The following is a 19116-nucleotide window of genomic DNA, read 5'->3' as shown; positions in this document are numbered from 1 at the left end:
CTATATCTGATGAAACGTTTTACTCTTATGTGATTCATAAATGTCAGAAATAAAGCCTTGTGACACAATAAACTAATGCATCGATTGATAAATGTCAAAGTTCACAATCAGCAGGTTATTTTGTCAAATTACTAATAAACAAGGTTTTAATAATAACAAAAAGCACTAATTATCAGCAATTAGTAAAAAACTCCATATTATAAACATGCAGGAGATGTAAACAAGCAGCATCTACACTGTAAAGCAGATCTGGTAATGAACAGTCGCTGTATTTAGTGATTCACAAGTGTTTTCTGTGTATTTGTGGTTGTGAATTGCATTATGGGATGTTGATCTCTGCTCTGTGGACTTTTGACATTGAAAATTCAACTCTGCAGTTTAACAAAGAGACTTTTATTGACATTTTAGGAGTTTGAAATAATAATATAATGTATAAGAAATAAGATATAGAGAAATAAAATAGAACAATCACATGCATATTTTCAGGTTGCCCAATCTAATGCGGACTTGAAGGGAACGAGATCACGACACTAACCTCATTTACGGCTTTATTACTATCATCCTCTGAATAAAGCCTCGTCTGATCACTCTGGTCATCTCAAGTAATTCCCAACGTATATTTGAATGTATACAAATCTCCTTATAAAATGACAGCGACTCTGCGGTCATATGGTGTGCGTTTGATGGCACAGATTCTACCTCCCGTTCATTTCATATGGATCACAAAACCAGAGAACATTTGTTTTCAAGTGTAGTTGTTTCATTAAAAGCCTTATGTGGATATACAGTACAGGGATTGGACAATATATCTGAAATGCTTGGTTCTAGACCACAATAATTCATTAGTATGCTGTATGCAGGGATTAATTTGTGCTGGAAAAAGCAGGCACCTCTGAAATCTGATCCGGCACCTCATTTTAACGATCCCTCTCCTCACACGCACCACCGCTCTTCACTTCCTTCCGAGACTCCCCAATTTTATTCCTCTTCATCTTTCTTCACCCTCCACTGCCCCCCGCTGCTTTTCATTTCACTTTAATCCTGGACACCACATCCCCCCAACACCCCCTCTTCATTTTTGTCTGCGACACCTTTAGCTCCTAGCATGCCGGATCCGTGGCCCTGATCTGATCCGGGACCTCGCTATTTACAAATTAAGCACTGGGTGAAGGGCCTCCTTTTGCAGCCAATACAGCATCTATTAGTCTTGGGAATGACAGACACAAGTCCTGCACAGTGGCCAGGGGTGTTCAGGTCACTACATGATGCTGTGGGAGAAAAATGTGGTGCACGTGGCCCTCCAGAATGCTTCCGTAGACTTTGGCAGTGACGCGCCCATCTAGCAAGTATCGGGCCTTGGGAATGCCATGATATTGCAGCACAAACCATCACTGATCCACCCCATGCTTCACTCTGGGCATGCAGCAGTCTGGGTGGTACACTTCTTTGGGGCTTCTCCACACCATAACTCTCCTGGATGTGGGATAGACAGTGAAGGAACCTATACACTCTGCTCTTACTGTTCAAAATATCTGATGTGTGTTACATGTCGATATTTCCCTGTGTGCAAGAAATCTTGGCTTGATGTTTGACGAATACTTGAAAGTACTGTACAGTACTGTTGTAATACCTTGCTGTTACCATCTCAGACAATGCTCTAAAGCCCTGCACACAGTGGGATTTCAGCCATGATTTGATCGTCTGAGACAGATTTGGGTAATCCTAAAAGATTCCTGGAATCCCAGGCTAAAATCTGTGATCTTTGAATGTTGGTTTTGACGTTAACGGCCGTTGTGATCAGATGTTCCCTCCGATTAAGTTCTGGCAGATTCAGAAGATTACAAACTCTTTCCTGCAGTCTGATTTTGTAATGTGTCAGTCTAAGAGCCAACAGGAGTGCAGAGCCTGATCACACAATCTGCGCAATAACTAATTTACAGATGTTTCTTACAGTGTATTATTGATTAATAACAACGTTTTTTTAAAAGAAGTAATTTCACTTGCCGATCATCTCTGAAACACCTTCAGAATGTGATTCCCTCCTCCAAAACACCCCAAAGTGGCTCAATAATGATGGGATCTGGTGACTGTGCAGGCCATGAGAGATGTTCAACTTCACTTTCATGTTCATCAAACCCCTCAGTCATCTGTCTTTCTGTGTGTATTGGTGCATTATCATCCTGATACATGATAACACCTTCAGGATACAATGTTTGACCCATTGGGTGCACATGGTCCTCCAGAGTGGTTCGGTAGACTTCTAGCAAGTATTGGGCCTAGGGCATGCCATGATATTGCAGCATAAACCATCACTGATCCACCCCATGCTTCATTCTGGGCATGCAACAGTCTGGGTCGGACACTTCTGTGGGGCTTCTCAACACCGTAACTCTCCTGGATGTGGGAAAATCAGTGAAGGCACCTAAACACTCTGCTCTTCCTGGTGGAATGTGCAATCAATGAATATTGGCCACCAGCTGCTCACATTTAGCCATGAAACCTCCAACACTAAATTATCCAGTGTTTCAGTTTTATTGTCCAACGCCTGTATTTCTCAAATGTATGAAGCAAGGATTTGCTAAGATTCTGGTGTGTTTGCTGACCCAAGAGGGTTCATGATGGAGCTGCAGAAACTGCTGTAAAAACACACATTTGAACTAAGCCCCTCCCCCGCAGAATCGTCACTCTATATCGATCAGTGATTGGCTCCTGTACTAGAAGGCGTGGCTTCATTCGCCATATTGACCATTACACTTTTCCCCATTCATAACTAGAGGAGTCGTCTTCTGTATTCAAGAGTCTTAGTTGATAATCATTCAGTGGTGATTTCTGATTACGAGATAATCCTCATGACATCATCAGAGTGTGATATAACATAGCAAGCTGTATAATATCAGCATCATTGATCTGGCTGGGCAGTTTCAGCACAGTCTGTCGATCTAATCCAAACACAGCATAGAGCGGCTGAGTGAATGTGGTCTGGACTCTGTGAATGAGGCTTAATGTGTCCGAGACGCTGTAGAAACACAAAACCCCTGCGCTGGGGTCCACGAACACTCCTATTTTACTGGAAACGGAGCTTACAGGCAGGACGGTCTCGCAGTTATTGTGCCAGAATGAGCAATACTCGGGAGAGCAGAACAAACTCCAGGATTTATCATTACGTCCAGCGGTGCTGTCATTTCCATCTCCCTTTCTCTTCATGCTCTTGTACATCACTCCTATATCGACTCCTTTTCTCCCAGTACCGGCCCACTCCACCTCCCAGTAACAGCGGCCTGACACAGGCTCTCTACACAGGGCTTCAGTCCAAGAATCAAATCTGTGTGGATGATCCGGATATGGCTGTCGTATGTTTGTGACCGTCATTACTGTGTTCCCCTCATGCAGATTAATCCAATTATTCACAGTGTTCAGATCCAGGGTCAGTGGATGAGAATCTGCAGGAGAGAAACACACAATCACTCATGACCTCACTAACTCAACACTAACTAATGTAAAGTTATGCAAATCTCTTCAAAATATCTGATGATCTGTGTTAGATGTCGATGTTACCCAGTGTGCAATAATCTATTTACTAATGCTAACATTAGCCATGCGTCACGGTGGCTCAGTGGTTAGCACTGAGGCCTCACAGCAAGAAGGTCGCTGGTTCGAGCCTCGGCTGGGTCAGTTGGCATTTTTGTGTGGAGTTTGCATGTTCTCCCCGTGTTGGCGTTGCTCTGGGTGCTCCGGTTTCCACATGCGCTATAAGTGAATTGGGTAGGCTAAAATTGTCCATAGTGACAAGGCTCAATCTTCAAATAAACTTACTTCTGTTTGTGTCATCAATCCGCCAATGTGTGTTTGTGTCGAGTCAGACGAGGGGTCAGATAAAAAAACCCACCCCAATACGTTTCAGGACTGAAATCTGGGCTACAATACCTAGTTCAACCACTAGGTGTCAATCCCACATACAGCACCTTTAAAGTGCCCTTCTACTTCTGTTAGGAGCAGGATTGAGTTGTGGAATATACATTTAGGATATCGTAGGTCATTCTCTAACATTGGTCGTGCAAGTGTTGTCAGTTCTTGTACATGTTTAGTAACTCACGTTGTAGAAACTCCTTCCTGGTTGCTTGTTCACGAGAGATGACGACCTGCACGGTTTTGACTGTGAACACCAAAGAGCATGCATCAGTATACTTAACAGTTAAAGACATTAAAAACATTTGTATGTGTGGGCCTAAAGTTGCTACAGACTTTTACTTCAGTATTTTACTTCAACTGAAACCGAATATTGAGTAGAGGGCTGGGTTACATTTCAGTATGATGATGTATTTTTAACTGAAGCTGAATATTAAGTAGGGGGCGGGGTTAGTATAATGACATATTTCTAACTGAAACAGAATATTGAGTAGGGGGTGGGTTTTTTCAGTATGATGAAGTATTGCCTACTGAATCTGAACATTGAGTAGGGGGCGGGGTTTAATTTAAGTATAATGATGTATTTTTGGCTAAAGCTGAATATTGAGTAGGGGCGGGGTTTTATTTTAGTGGGATGATGTATTTTTGACTAAAGCTGAATATCGAGTAGGGGGCGGGGTTTTATTTTATTATGATGATGTATTTTTAACTGAAACTGAATATTGAGTAGAGGGCGGGGTTTTATTTCGGTATGATGATGTATTTTTAACTGAAGCTGAATATTGAGAAGGGAGCGGGATTTTATTTTATTATGATGATTTATTTCTAACTGAAACTGAATATTGAGTAGGGGCTGTGTTTATTTTCAGTATGATGATGTATTTTTAACTGAAGCTGAATATTGAGTAGGGGCGGGGTTTTATTTCAGGATGATGCATTTTTAACTGAAACTGAATATTGAGTAGGGGATGTGTTTATTTTCAGTATGATGATGATGTATTTTTAACTGAAGCTGAATATTGAGTAGGGGCGGGGTTTTATTTCAGGATGACTGTGAATTTCATACTAAAACTGAACTTTGAGAAGGGGGCGGGGTTTTATTTTACTATAATGACATATTTCCAACTTAAACTGAATATTGAGCAGGGGGCGGGGTTTGTATTTGTGCTCCTCTTCTTATTTTTTTATTTCAGCAATCTAATAGTTGGAGGGGCGTGGCCAAGCTAATTTTGCACCAATCAGTCAAACTGCTTGATGGACTGCTGTTTCACAGTGGAAGAAGATGGGCAGATTTTAATTAAAGATTACCAAAACACGCTGCTATTTTTAATAGATTGACTTGCACAGATTAATTGTTCACCTTAAAACTAACAATGTGGCTCTAATGAATGCTCTTAAATCTTTTCTGAGAAAATCCTTCTTTACCTTTCTTAGATATATTGTCCATCTCTTCACTGAAGAACTGCTGCAGTTTGTTTCGAAGTTGAGAGATGGATTTCATCACTTCATTAAAAGAGGGACGAGAACTGACAGTGACGTTGTCTAAAGATCCAGAGACAGACAAAGACGGACAACTCTACAGACACAAACACAATTAACACATTAAAGCAGGGGCGTCCAAACTCGGTCCTGGAGGGCCGGTGTCCTGCATAGTTTAGTTCCAACTTTGCTTCAACACACCTGCAAGGAAGTTTCTAGTATACCTAGTAAGAGCTTGATTAGCTGGTTCAGGTGTGTTTAATTAGGGTTGGAGCTAAACTCTCCAGGACACCAGCCCTCGAGGACCGAGTTTGGACACCCCTGCATTAAAGGCATAGTTTACCCAAAAATGTCTCAGTATTTACTCACGCTCAAGTCATTCTAAACGTTTATAAATTACTAACTAATGCTGAATTTCTAAAAGAAAACATGCTGCACTAAACAAACAAAAATCAATGAAAGCGTTTGAAGGGGGTGAAAACTTTTGCACAGGATAATTTTTCCCTTATTTTTTTATTGTGGCCTATGCATTTATATCTTATCTATTCATCTATATTTAAAGGCATTTTAAAAAAACAATCATCCTTTTCAATGGTATACACCCCTTGTTTTCAATGCATCATGTTTTATGCAGTGCTTAAAAGGACAGTTCACCCAAAAATGAAAATTTCCTCACTACAGTCAAGTGTCAACTTTTAAGTATTTCCTTCTTCTGTTGAACACAAGACAAGATATTTTGAAGAATGCTGTAAAAAAGTAACCATTGACATTCATAGTAGGAACAAAAAGTACTATGGAAGTCAATGGCTGTTTTCCCCCATTATCCTTCAGTATATCTTCCTTTGCGTTCAACAGAAACAGATCAATGATGTCAGAATTTTCATTTTTTGGGTGAACTGTCCCTTTAAAGCCACCCATCCTGCACGTTTAAGGAGATCTGCATCACCTTGAGGAAGTTAATATGATCTTTTGTCTCCACAATCTTCTTCAGCTCTGAATCCTTGAACCTCAGATTATCGAGCTCCAGCTCCAGTCGCGCCACATGCTCTTCAGCGCGACTCTTAGCGGCTTTAACCTGTTCTCTGATCATCTTCGTCACCTCAGAGCGACGTTTCTCAATATCACGAATGAGTTCAGCGAAGACCCTCTCGCTGTCCTCCACTGTCATCTGTGCAGAGTGCTGGACAAAACACGCAATACAGTCAATACCTAATCAAGCTCACACAGCCACAGAGATACAGTGATATTATAATAAAGCTTCTTAAAGGGATAGTTCACCCAAAACTGATAATTTAATTATCAATCGCCATTCACTTGTCACTTTATGAGTTTCTACTGAACACAAAAGACTATATTTAGGAAATTGTTGGACACCTGTAATCATAGACTTCCAAATAAATACTATCAGAGGCAATGGAAATCAATAGCAGTTTCTAACATTCTTCAATGTATCTCCTTTTGTGTTCAACAGAAGAAAGAAACCCTTAAATGTTTGGAACCACTTGACGATGAGTATATGGTTAATAAATGTTCAATTTTGGGGGAACTATCCCTTTAAATGAGGGGTGCCCAAACTTTTCTGTGTGAAGGGCCAAAAACCAAACTTGATTGAGGGTCATGGGTCAAGAGTAAATATATCGAGTTGTATTACAAAGTTCCCAAAGTTCCTAATTTATTTATAAACAAATGAAGAGTTCAGATGCAAAACCCTCTAAATCCATCAGACCTTTGTTTTATAATTGAGCATTTTCTATTGAGCTCCTCTGATTAGGTTTAGCAGTTTCATTTAATAGATAATGATAATGTTATTAGTAGTTAAATAAAATGCCTTTTTTTTTCAAAAATATCACTTTAGACAATTCTTTGTTTTTAACAAGGTACATTTTCTCAAAACCAGCTACATCCACATCTGCTTTTTATGCAAAAACCTCTAAATCCACCTATAGACTGATTTCACGCAGCCGCCATTTTATACACAAAATGGAGGCTGCAGTGGGAAGTGCAGTGCACCTAAGTCACAGAAGAATGTTGTGTATCTGGCTGTATATCTTATCAGCGAAGAGAAAGTGACACAAATTTATAATCTCACCGCCTTCCGAGTGACCCGAAGGTCCGTTCTGAATGAATAGTGAAAATAAAAAGGGATATCGGACCTCATTTTCAGCTAAGTTAAGGGAAATGGCACTAGTTAGCTAACGTTTTCTTTCCCAAACGCACGATTTAGACGCCTTTTATCAAACTCAAGTTAATGAACTGATATTCACTATATTAGACTTTAGAAATAAAAAAAAGTCAATTCCCGTTAACATTTAAGGCACTGTTGATGGCGTTCTTAAACAGCACTGATTTGCCATTGTTTTCACGTGCTCAACAGAAATGACTGTGATTGGCCGTGAAGGTCATCAGTTCACCCACTGCTGTTTACCGAGTGCAAACACAGACGAGCGATCCGCTGAAGAATCGACTGATCTTCACGGTTTACAATGCTCCAATGTCCGTGTATCTGTGTTTGCAATATGTGTAGAGCGGTGAGCTGATCACCTTCACAGCCAATCAGTCATTTCTGTTGAGCACTGGTGAATACTATGGCAAATCAGCGCTGTTTATGAACGCTCTTAGCATCTATCGAAAAAATATAGCTTTAAAGGGGCTAATAACTTTGACCTTAAAATGGTGATTAAAAAATAAAAAACTTCTTTTATTCTAGCCGAAATAAAACAAATAAGAGTTTCTCCAGAAGAAAAAATATTATCAGACATACTGTGAAAATTTCCTTGATCTGTTAAACATCATTTGGGAATTATTTAAATAAGAAAAAAAGTCAAAAGGGGGCTAATAATTGTGACTTCAGCTGTAGATGATTTGAAGCAAATCTATTTGTTGATGGTGTACTACATGCCTAAAGCATTCACTCAATGCCATTAGCTCATTTTTGGTGGAAGTGGCGATTAGCGGCTTTTGCATCTGAACTCTTCATAGAGAAAACATGACTTTAATCATATTAACTCATCCACTATATATATTTTTAGATTGTATAATGAACATATTATAATGAAAACATAAGAATTCCATTTATAACACCACAGAGTTTAATAGCAAATACAGTTAAAAAAGTGTCTGCTTTTGCCCTGATTTGCTCACTGAGGACTTCTGAACTGTATCTATCCATTGATCAACAGTTTGTTCATTAAAACTGACAAATTAAAGGTTACATTAAATTAGAAATGACAATGTGTATTAAAAGCAAACACCCCAGCCCTTCCCAAAAGTCTCCCTCTTTTCTTAGATGGTATGGTGGGCCAAATCAAAGGTTCTCTGTTCCACAGACATATAAAGGAATGCAAAAATGAAAATATTTCAACCAGCAGTGCAGATTCCATATTTTGAGTTGGCATGAGATTTATCAGATGAAGGGGGAACTGATATTTCATTGACTAGTTTTTCAAGTGATAAATCCCATTTGGCCTATGATGACTTATTATTTACACACAATTGATGTAGGCCTAAATACAAAGTTCATCTACGTCACATCCATAAATAAAGTCAAATGCAGACTTCTCACCTTCTGAGACTCCATGGCGTCTCTCATCTGCTTAAGATCTTTCTTTTTCTCCAAGATTTGTTTCTGGATGTTTCTCTGTGCTTCCTCAAATTGTTTCTGAAAATAGAGAAATAAATAGGAATAAATGGTTTACTGAGCATTTAAATTGATAAATGCAGTAAAATTATAACATGGTGAAATATTATTCAAATAGAAATTGAGCTTCAGTGTTCAATTCTCCTTCAGAAATGTGTTGCAATAGCCAAGGAGATTTAGAAGTGTCTGTTGAATACATTTTTGCGGGATGAATTTTTAGCTATATTTGATACCATTGATACCAAAATACTGTGCGTTCGTGGCCTCCCAGTAAAATTTGCTTTTATTGGCGAGTTTGCATTGACTTATGCAGAAACCTACTCACGTGATTACATAAATTCGCATTTAGTGTGTGAACCCACCAAAAGCGGCAACTGCTTTCCTTTATTTGCAATCACAGGAACTCACAAAACTCCTCTCAATCCTCAGCATTTCCCCTATAGCACATGTACCGTACGTCTGCAAGATGTATCGAGCATTTGGTATGGAAAACATCTGCTATGTACAAAGAAGGTCATCCAAAGGTCTGCTGTGCGAACATTCTAACTCAGGGGTCACCAAACTTGTTCCTGAAGGGCTGGTGTCCCGCAGATTTTAGCTCCAACCCTAATCAAACAAACCTGAATGAGCTAATCAAGGTCTTACTAGGTATACTCGAAACACCCAGGCAGGTGTGTTGAGGCAAGTTGGAGCTAAACCCTGCAGGGACACCGGCCCTCCAGGACCGAGATTGGTGACCCCTGTTCTAACTGATAAACATCTAAAAACCGTACACAGCTACATCTATTTAACACACAAATGGAGATGTCTAATCAGCATGATGCAGATGTAATGTTAAACACATAATTAAAACACAGTAAATTAAAGTTTCCCTGACTGAGAGAAATATCACAAATGGGAAGAGAAACCATTTCTGCTTGAGATCTAGTACTGTACCTGTTTCTCTGCTCTTGCCACTGCAGCTGTCACAGTGTCATGATTTTTGTGCCCATCCACCAAACACAGCATACAGATGCAGCGCTGGTCGGTGCGGCAGTAAATCTCCATCACTTTATTATGCTGAGGGCAGATCATCTCCTGCAGTCGTCCAGTGGCCTCCATCAGATTGTGTCCTCGACCTCTGAAGAGATTCTCATGCTGTTGGAGGTGATCTGGACAATAAGAGTTTCTACACTCCTGACAGGACTTCACAGCTTTCTGCTTATTTCCAGTGCAGGCGTCGCACTCCACATCTCCAGATCCAGTGTGAACAGAAGCTGGCGCAGCCGTCTGGAGTCTGGTCTTCTGCAGTTTCTCCACCATTTCAGCAAACACCACATTCTTAGCTAAAGCAGGTCTCGAGGTGAAGCTCTGTTTGCATAAAGGACAGCTGTAGATTCGCTTCTGCTCCTCCTGATTCCAGCAGTCTGTGATGCAGGTCATGCAGTAACTGTGTCCACAGGGAATAGTCACTGGATCCTGCAGGAGATCCAGACACACCGGACACATGAACTGGTCCTCAGCCCAGGAGACACTCGCTTCTGCCATTTTACTGTGGGAACACACACACAAAGACTTAATCAGATACAGTTTATTTTTCTGCAGATTTTTGAGCCAATCATACTATCTATCTATTTATTTATTTATTTAGCGTTATTATTGAATAAAATCCTTAAAATGTTGATCATTTATGTACAATAGAATTTGTAAAGTAGTATTTTTTTTTCAGTGTATGGGCATTGTGGAAGAGGCAGCGGTCGAAGGTCAGGATCATGAAGACTTGACAGTCTGACACAGAAATTGACTTTTGGGTAAAGGTATGTTACCTCACTGGGAGGGTAGGCTTGTGCGTGGGGTTTAGCAGTACCGACTAGAGATAGCCGGGCTCACCTCCACGCACACAGTTTGGACTCTGGGACTCTGGGTCTTCTACTCTGGGTTTGCCTTTGGTGAACTAGAGGGTCGCCTCTCTGCACTTTTGGGCTTGGGATAGGTCTCACACTGTAGTTTCTGCCTAGAGGAAAACCGAGTACCTGGCCTTCTTGGGAGGGGTGCTGGAAGGTGCTTCAACTGGGGACTTCAACGCCCATGTGTGTAACGACAGTGATGCCAGAAGAGGTGTGATTGGGAGAAGCGGACACTCTGATCTGAATTGGAGTGATACTAGTCATAGTTTCTCCATATTGAACACCATGTTTAAGCATAAGGGTGCCTTGAGGGGCCGAGCTGTCAACTGATCACCACCTGGTGGAGAGTTGGATCCACTGGCAGAGGAAGAGGGCAGACAAACCCGGTAAGTGCAAACATATTGTGAGCATCCTTGGGGAATGTCTGGCTGAACCGAAATTAAGATGGATTTTCAACTTTCATCTCCAGAAGAACTTTGACAAGATCCCAAGAGAGGCTGGAGACATTGAGACTGAGTGGTTCATGTTCTCTGACTCCATTGATGACCTGGTTGTGGGGAGCTCTGGCTCTTAGGCCTGTGGTGCCTGTCGTGGCAGCAATCCACAAACCCAGTGGTAGACACCAGAAGTAAGGGGTGGCATCAAGCTGAAGGAGGAGTCCTACCAGGCTTGGTTGGCTTGTAAGACTCCAAAGGTAGATTAGGGGTACTGCCTTGAGGAACAATGCAGATTTCATCTAGGCCGTGGAACAGTGGGCCAGATCTACACCAATACTAGAGTGCTAGAGGGTTCATGAGAGTGTGACTGACCAGATATGTGTTTTATGGACTTGGGGAAGACATTCGACTGTCTTCCTTATGGCATTCTGGGGTGGTACTTTGGGAGTATGGGGTAAGAAGTGCTCTGTTAAGGGCCGTTTGGTCTCTGTATGAACAGAGCAGGAGTTTGGTTCACATTGCTGGCAATAAGTCAGACTTGCTCCAGTGCATGTTGGACTCCAGCAGGGCTGCTATTTGTCACCGGTTCCATTCATTATTTTAATGAACATTATTTCTTGGCGCAGCCTAGGGCCAGATGAGATCTGGTTCGGGTACCACAGCTTTTAATTTCTGCTATTTGCAGATGATCTTGTCCTGTTGGCCTCATCGAACATGGAACTTTAGCATGCACTGGGACAGTTTCCTGCTGACATTGATGCGGCCAGGATGGGAATCAGCACCTCAAGGCCATGGCGACTTAACATCACCAGGTTGGAAGAAACTGCTTACCCCAAGTGGAGTTCATGTTTCTTGGGGTTCTGTTCACAAGTGAGGGAAGGATGGAATGTGAGACTGACAGGCGGATTGGTGCAGCGGCAGCAGTAATGGGGTCAAGGAATTTATCCGTTGTAGTAAAGAAGGAGCTGACCCAAAAGGCAAAGCACTGGATTTATTGGTCAATCTACATTCCTACTCTCATCTATGGTCATGACCGAAAGGCCAAGATCTCGGATACAAGTGGCCGAAATAAGTTTCCATTGCAGGGTAACAGGATACACCCTTATAGATAGGGTGAGGAGCTCTGTCACCCAGGAGGAGCTCAGACTAGAGCCACTGCCTCCTGGAAGCATGTCTAGGAAGGTGTTACAGGCTTGTCCCACTGGGATGAGGCCCGTGTCTCGTGGCTTGCCTCGGAACTCCTCTGGGGAGAGGGAAGTCTGGGGTTCTCTCCTGAGACTGCTGCCCCCATGACACGACCCCAGATAAGTGGAAGAAAAATAAGATGAGAGATTAATATTTCAGTTAATGTTTTCTTTGAGAGACCAACGGTGATTTTGTTTATCAAGCTAGTGGTTCTAATTGGATTTGTATTGTAAATCTTAAATAAAATGATTTCTTTTATTCTATGAGTTAGGTTTTCAGCTCTTACTCTCTCAAAATCATCCCATATGAATCTGCAGATTTTTCACAAAATTCTGCACATAAATTGTAAAAAGGTCCACAGATTCTGTATGGCTTGCCCGATGACGTATGAGAACAATCTGAAATCCCAAAATACACTAAACTCACTTAACTCTTTTCATGTTGATTTCTTTAGAAGTAGCTGATTCCTTTAAGTCTCACCATCTGTGCCACAAATTATATACTAATATCACAACTGGGTCATGATAAGATTGCTGCAAAACATTGAGAGACTCAGAGATGTCCAGTACACTGTACATTGACAATGTCAATTAGAAGACACTTTTAGCCAAATGTTTATCCCAACTAAAAGCACTGGACTTTCTGTATAGTTGAGGAATATGCTTGGATGAGATCTGAAAAGATGGTATGGGAATATAGGAATATGCTATAATGTTATAATGTATCAGTATAGTAAACATACTAATGTGTTGTTGTTGAAATTCACTGCAATTAGGCCAAAATATTCCATGCTTATTATTCAGAAAATATTCAACTACATGATTTTTAAAAAGATATTATAAAAAACATAAACAATATAGCAGACATGTAGATAAATCTTAATCATGTTACCTAAAGTTATAGAAAAAATGTCCATTCAATTTTAAATAATGAATATTTAGTCCATTACTATAAGAGGCTGCATTTCCCAGCTAATTATTCTTAGGCTGTTTATAGTAGCTACAAAAACAGCAGAAAATGTTCTTTAGGAAACAGTAGGGGAGAAAGTAACGTGGGACGAAAGGGATTTTCTCATAGCACTGACAACATTTGCTTTTGAGGCTATAACAGCACATTCAGCACACAACCCTTGATAGAGCTGCCAAATATCAGATAATTTTGGGACTGTGTCCCTCGGTTAGGTCCAAATGTCAGTTTTTAAGTGCAAAAAGTAAATCATTGTAACTGTACTTTTTTCTTACTACAAGTTGCGTTTCTGGAGACGCAGGGGCGCAGTAGGTAGTGCTGTTGCCTCACAGCAAGAAGGTCGCTGGTTCGAGCCTCGGCTGGATCAGTTAGCGTATCTGTGTGGAGTTTGCATGTTCTCGCTGTGTTTGCGTGGGTTTCCTCCGGGTGCTTCAGTTTCCCCCACAGTCCAAAGACATGTGGTACAGGTGAAATGGGGTAAGCTAAAATTGTCCGTAGTGTATGAGTGTGAATGAGTGTGTGGATGTTTCCCAGAGATGGGTTGCAGCTGGAAGGGCATTCGCAGTGTAACACAAATGCTGGATAAGTTGGCAGTTCAATACGCTGTGGCGACCCCAGATTAATAAAGGGACTAAGCCGACCAGAAAATGAATGAATGAATGATGTTGCGTTTCTCTTTTCATGCATCACAATGAAGATCAATCTACAGGTTATTTAGTGCAATAACACATCCTTAAGTTTGCAATCTCTGAGCTGTTCATTTAAAAAGTAAATCAGGTTTAAATTGCAGGAGCACCTGTGGGGACGACAGTAACGCTGTTATTTTTGTCTCACTGATAATATTTAGACCTTATTTTTCACTTCCACATTAGAGTTTGCAGTGCTTGGAGTCAGATGTTTTATGAAAGTATTGCATATTGCCAATAATAATAAAAAATATTCAAAAATTGTACAAAATTTTACCATTTTGCAAAGTTGGATTACTTTTGAAACATTTGATGGTGGTGGTAGTAGTTGTCGTTGTGGTAGTAGTAGTAGTACTAGAAGTAGATGTTGTTGATGTAGTAGCAGCAGTAGACACTGTAGCATTAGTAAATGCTGTAGAAATGGTAGTTGGTGTTCTTATTGTTGTTGTTGTTGTCGTTGTTATTATTGTTGTCCTTTTTTACTGCCATTATTACTATCATTACACTACTATCACTGTTGTAACTCCTGACCACTGATTGGTTCCTATCTGTTTTATTTATAGATATTTGTTACTTGCTTCATTTAAAAAAAAAAACATTTGATGGAAATTAAATTTAAAATTAAAATGCAGTTTAATATTTTATAGCATAAATAAAGGACAAAATATGTTTGCAGAGAACATTAACAGGGTCATAGTCAGATATATTTAAAATAAACAAGATTAAGCCAGTAAATGTCGTGTTACTTTCGTCCCTATTGATGAGGTCAGTAACAGTGCGCAAGTGCTAAAAACATTATCTTTTAAAATTCTATTTTTATGAAAAATGGCACTTTCGTCTCCCCTAATAGTTCTTCAGTGGTATTTGGCATCGCTACGAAGCTCTTATTTCTAATATGAAACTATCTGTGAAAGCCCAAGAAACAAAGCAAAACTCGACATAACTTTAAAATCCCAGCAGTGCTCTCGAGGAAACTCACCGGTCGCCTATCTAGAGGAAAACGACCACAAGCGGCGCTTTCTTACAGTTGTCTTCAGATTTTTGGTTGATAATTATTGTTTAACTGTTTCTTCAAGTGAACAACTGATTCGTCGATCAATCTGAAAATGTTTGTTTCGCTTTAATAAAAAATAATAATGGCGTAGAGCACGAGACTTCCTGCTTCCTGTGGAGTCAGCTGACCTACAGAAAAAACGAAACCGAAACCAAAGCCTGTGCTACTGTAAAACTGGCACAATAGCTTACTTATGTGGGCCACAAGACGGAAATATGAGAAATATACGATTTTCTAAGAGCCCTGACAACATTTACTAACAGTAGGCTAAATTCTGCAAGCCATCCTGAACTGAGCTGCCAAAAATATCACGTGATTTCATATCTGTCCCGCGGTTAGGTCTGAATAATTTGCATAAATTAAATTATTGTAGCGGTACTTTTTTCTTTATTACAAATTGAGTTTCTCTTTTTATGTGTGACAGTAATGATCAATCAACATGTTTAGTTATTTATGTCGCAGTGCTAATAGACAGACCTTATTTTTTTCCACATTCACATTAGATTTGCAGCGTTTCAATACAAATGTTTAAGCAAATTAATGCATAATGCCAATAATAACAACTACTCTAAATCATTATTATTTTTTTAATGTTAGGTTACTTTAGAAACATTTAATGGATCTGAAATTTTTTATTAAAATGCAGTTTGATATTTTTTGCAAAAATAAACAACAAAATATGCTTGCAGTTAAAGTATCAACAACGCCATAGTCATTCATTTTCTTTTCAACTTTGTCCCTTTATTAATCTGGGGTCGCCACAGCGGAATGAACCGCCAACTTATCCAGCATATGTTTTACGCAGCGTATGCCCTTCCAGCTGCAACCCATCACTGGGGAACACCCATACACACTCATTCACACACACATACACTATGGCCAATCCATCTATTCTGAATGTGTTAGGACTTGTGGGGGAAACCGGAGCACCCGGAGGAAACCCACACCAACATGGGGAGAACATGCAAACTCCACACTGAAATGCTAGCTGACCCAGCTGGGGCTCGAACCAGCGACCTTGTTGCTGTGAGGTGATCGTGCTACCCACTGCGCCACCGTGACGCTCACGCCATAGTCAGATATATTTAAAATAAACAAGATTAAGACAGTAACTTTGACCCACTTGCGTGTCACTTTTGTCCTTACTGACGGGGTCAGAAGCAGCCGAAATAATGTGCAATTTATGTTTAAAGTGAAATAATGCTGAAGTTGTTCTACGTTTGTACAAAATACCACCTGATATTCATAGCCCACCGTTGTGTAGTAACCACAGCAAAAATATTTTTTAGCAAATACTTTCTTTCATATTGACCACAGGTGTCAAACTCAGTTCTGGAGGGCCACAGCTAAACTAATTGAGTCCTTCAGACTTGTTTGAAACCTACCAGTAAGTGTATTGGAGCAGGGTTGGAACTAAACTGTACAGGGCTGCGGCCCTGCAGGAACTGAGTTTGACACCCCTGATAAATATGTATCATATGTATATTTTTCATATGAGAATAGCCTGTCTAAAAAAAAACTTTAACTTCTAAACTTAATGAAGTATTAACTATTGTAAGAAGTTTGTAGCATAAAAATTCTGACTTTGTAACCTCTAATTTTGACTTCTGAAACGTTCCAGACAAAACTTGACAAGACTTCTAGCAAAACAGACAGCGTGCAAAAGCTAATTTTATTTAGAGTGTTATTAAATTTAGGAACATTTTACATGTTCAATATTATTGTATCGCGTTGTTGTGAACGTATAAAAGCGACGATTGAACATTTAAAAAACTAATATTTACATTTTCGCAGCTGAGGCGCTGGTGTAGTGGTGTTTGTGGCCGCTGGATGGCGCTCGTGTTCAGTGTTTTTACAGTTGTAGTTTCTGTGCTCTGCTCTCGGGTGTTGTGCTGTGACAGACGGGCGGCCCATATTAAGACACACGGGATGGATTGTCCATATTAAGACAGAGACCATATTAAGACAATGGACTGACTCCTCAGTTCAACACTGTGTACATTCTGGCGCAACGTCTGTTTGACTAAGACATCATGTCCTGAATGTCGGTGTTTACACACACCACAAACATGATTCAGGGTTTTTATATTTACATTTTATGAAATTTTAAATAAATACATAAGCACGTTTAACGCAGTGAAAGTGAAATTAAACAATAAATGGGCACAACATGTGGGTTGTGACAGAATGTTGTTGTTTGTGTGTGGGTTTGATCAATGGGGTTGTTCTTGTTCAGGTTAAAGTATAAATCAGTGATTTGATATTCGCAGGTACAGTAAATAAGGATGAAACTAGAGTCCCTCATTTTAAAATGTCATAAAACTAAATCAACTCAAAATATAGCCTTTCGTGGACTGATGTTCACTTACAAAACAAACTTTAAACACGTCAATATCAGTCATTGCAATAAAACTGTGACATTCAAAACAGAAAACAGATTTTTATAATTATTAATTAAATATTTCTGTTTTTTATTCATTAATAATGTTTATCTGACAATATTTATATACCTTTACTGATTTATGCACGAGAAAGGTTCAACTATTTTAATTCAATTTGTAGTTTATGGTTATTAAATTAAACAATGGCGTTTAGGGGAGGGGGTGCATGCTAGAAATCATGAAAATGTACTTGGTTTATTATTTAACATGTCTAATGCTTTAACTGTATTTGTTTTAGAAAGCATTAGACCTTGTTTTCTCTTCGGTTGGTTAAGGAAATAACTACTGAATACAAAATTGAAACTGTATTTCAAGTACTTATTCATTAGCCTGAAGAGTAGATTATTTAACTCAATGCTTAAAAGCCACATAAATCTCAGATCATAAACAACAGACTTTAAACTGTTTAAATGTGTGTAACACATGGAATTTAGCTTTATTGAAAACATTTTACTCAAGAAACGAAAAAAACATCATATCAAAACATTAATTTCTTCCCATTCATTATTTAAGCATGCAATTATCCTGATAATTATAACCTTATTTAGTTAAAAATAGAATTATTCTGCCGTATTTAGGCATATATATATATATATATATATATATATATATATATATATATATATATATATATATATATATATATATATATATATATATATATATATATATGCCAAAATAGGTATTCAGGCAAATAAACAGTGTCCTTATTGCTCGATCTCAGTGCCGCATTTGACACTGTCGATCACAGCATACTTCTGGATAGATGGAAAACTGGGTTGGGCTGTCTGGGACGGTCCTCAAATGGTTCAGATCTTACCTTGAAGGGAGAGTATAGGTGTCAGTATAGGTGACCATAGGTCAGGGTGGACACCCATGACATGTGGAGTCCCACAAGGCTCGATTCTGGCACCTCTCCTGTTCAACCTTTATATGCTTCCTCTTAGCCAAATAATGAGAAAAAAACAAATCTCCTACCACAGCTCTGCTGATGACACTCAGATCTACCTAGCCTTACTGCCTAATGACTACAGCCCCATTGACACCCTCTGCCAGTGCATTGATGAAATTAACAATTGGATGTGCCAAAACTTTCTTCAGTTAAACAAATAGAAAACTGAAATGATTGCGTTTGGGAGCAGAGATGAGGTTCTCAAGGGGAATGCGTACCTTGGCACTAAGGGTCAAACAACAAAAATAAGGTCAAGAATCTTGGAGTGACTCTGGAGTCAGATCTGAGTTTCAATAGTCATATCAAAGCAGTTAGTAAATCTGAGAATAAAAAAACATCTGAAACGGAACTGAATAAAATATTACCATTATTGTACGAAGTTTGTAGCACATAACTGTGATTCTTATTATTTATTTTTTGTTATTGTATTTGTTTGTGTTTGTCCTGACGATCATATTCACCAATCACTGACAAGATTCTTGAGCGT

At 39.5% G+C, this 19116-nt stretch overlaps 1 protein-coding gene across 1 annotated transcript; it reads right to left on the bottom strand.

Annotated features, from left to right (window-relative positions):
- Window positions 1–372: 372 nt before the first annotated feature.
- Window positions 373–15293, bottom strand: LOC130220725 (E3 ubiquitin/ISG15 ligase TRIM25). The gene is made up of 7 exons (XM_056452952.1): window positions 15162–15293; window positions 9959–10553; window positions 8948–9043; window positions 6332–6565; window positions 5332–5482; window positions 4094–4153; window positions 373–3440 (listed from the first exon to the last, which is right to left on the bottom strand). Exons 2-7 carry the CDS (start codon window positions 10547–10549, stop codon window positions 2848–2850), a joined length of 1725 nt encoding a protein of 574 aa, XP_056308927.1. The 5' UTR covers window positions 10550–10553; window positions 15162–15293; the 3' UTR covers window positions 373–2847.
- Between the last annotated feature and the right edge of the window lie 3823 nt (window positions 15294–19116).

Source organism: Danio aesculapii, chromosome 3 (assembly GCF_903798145.1).
Source record: "Danio aesculapii chromosome 3, fDanAes4.1, whole genome shotgun sequence".
In the NCBI taxonomy this organism is placed as follows: domain Eukaryota; kingdom Metazoa; phylum Chordata; class Actinopteri; order Cypriniformes; family Danionidae; genus Danio; species Danio aesculapii.
This window is presented reverse-complemented; position numbering and strand designations above follow the sequence as displayed.

Excerpts from the sequence above, each read along its gene's own strand:
- LOC130220725 (XM_056452952.1), bottom strand. The coding sequence starts at position 10,549 with ATGGCAGAAGCGAGTGTCTCCTGGGCTGAGGACCAGTTCATGTGTCCG. Across the intron at positions 9,044-9,958 it reads TGGCAAGAGCAGAGAAACAG|AAACAATTTGAGGAAGCACA; the intron begins GTACAGTACTAG and ends CTCTATTTTCAG. Across the intron at positions 4,154-5,331 it reads GGACAATATATCTAAGAAAG|TCAAAACCGTGCAGGTCGTC; the intron begins GTAAAGAAGGAT and ends TGGTGTTCACAG.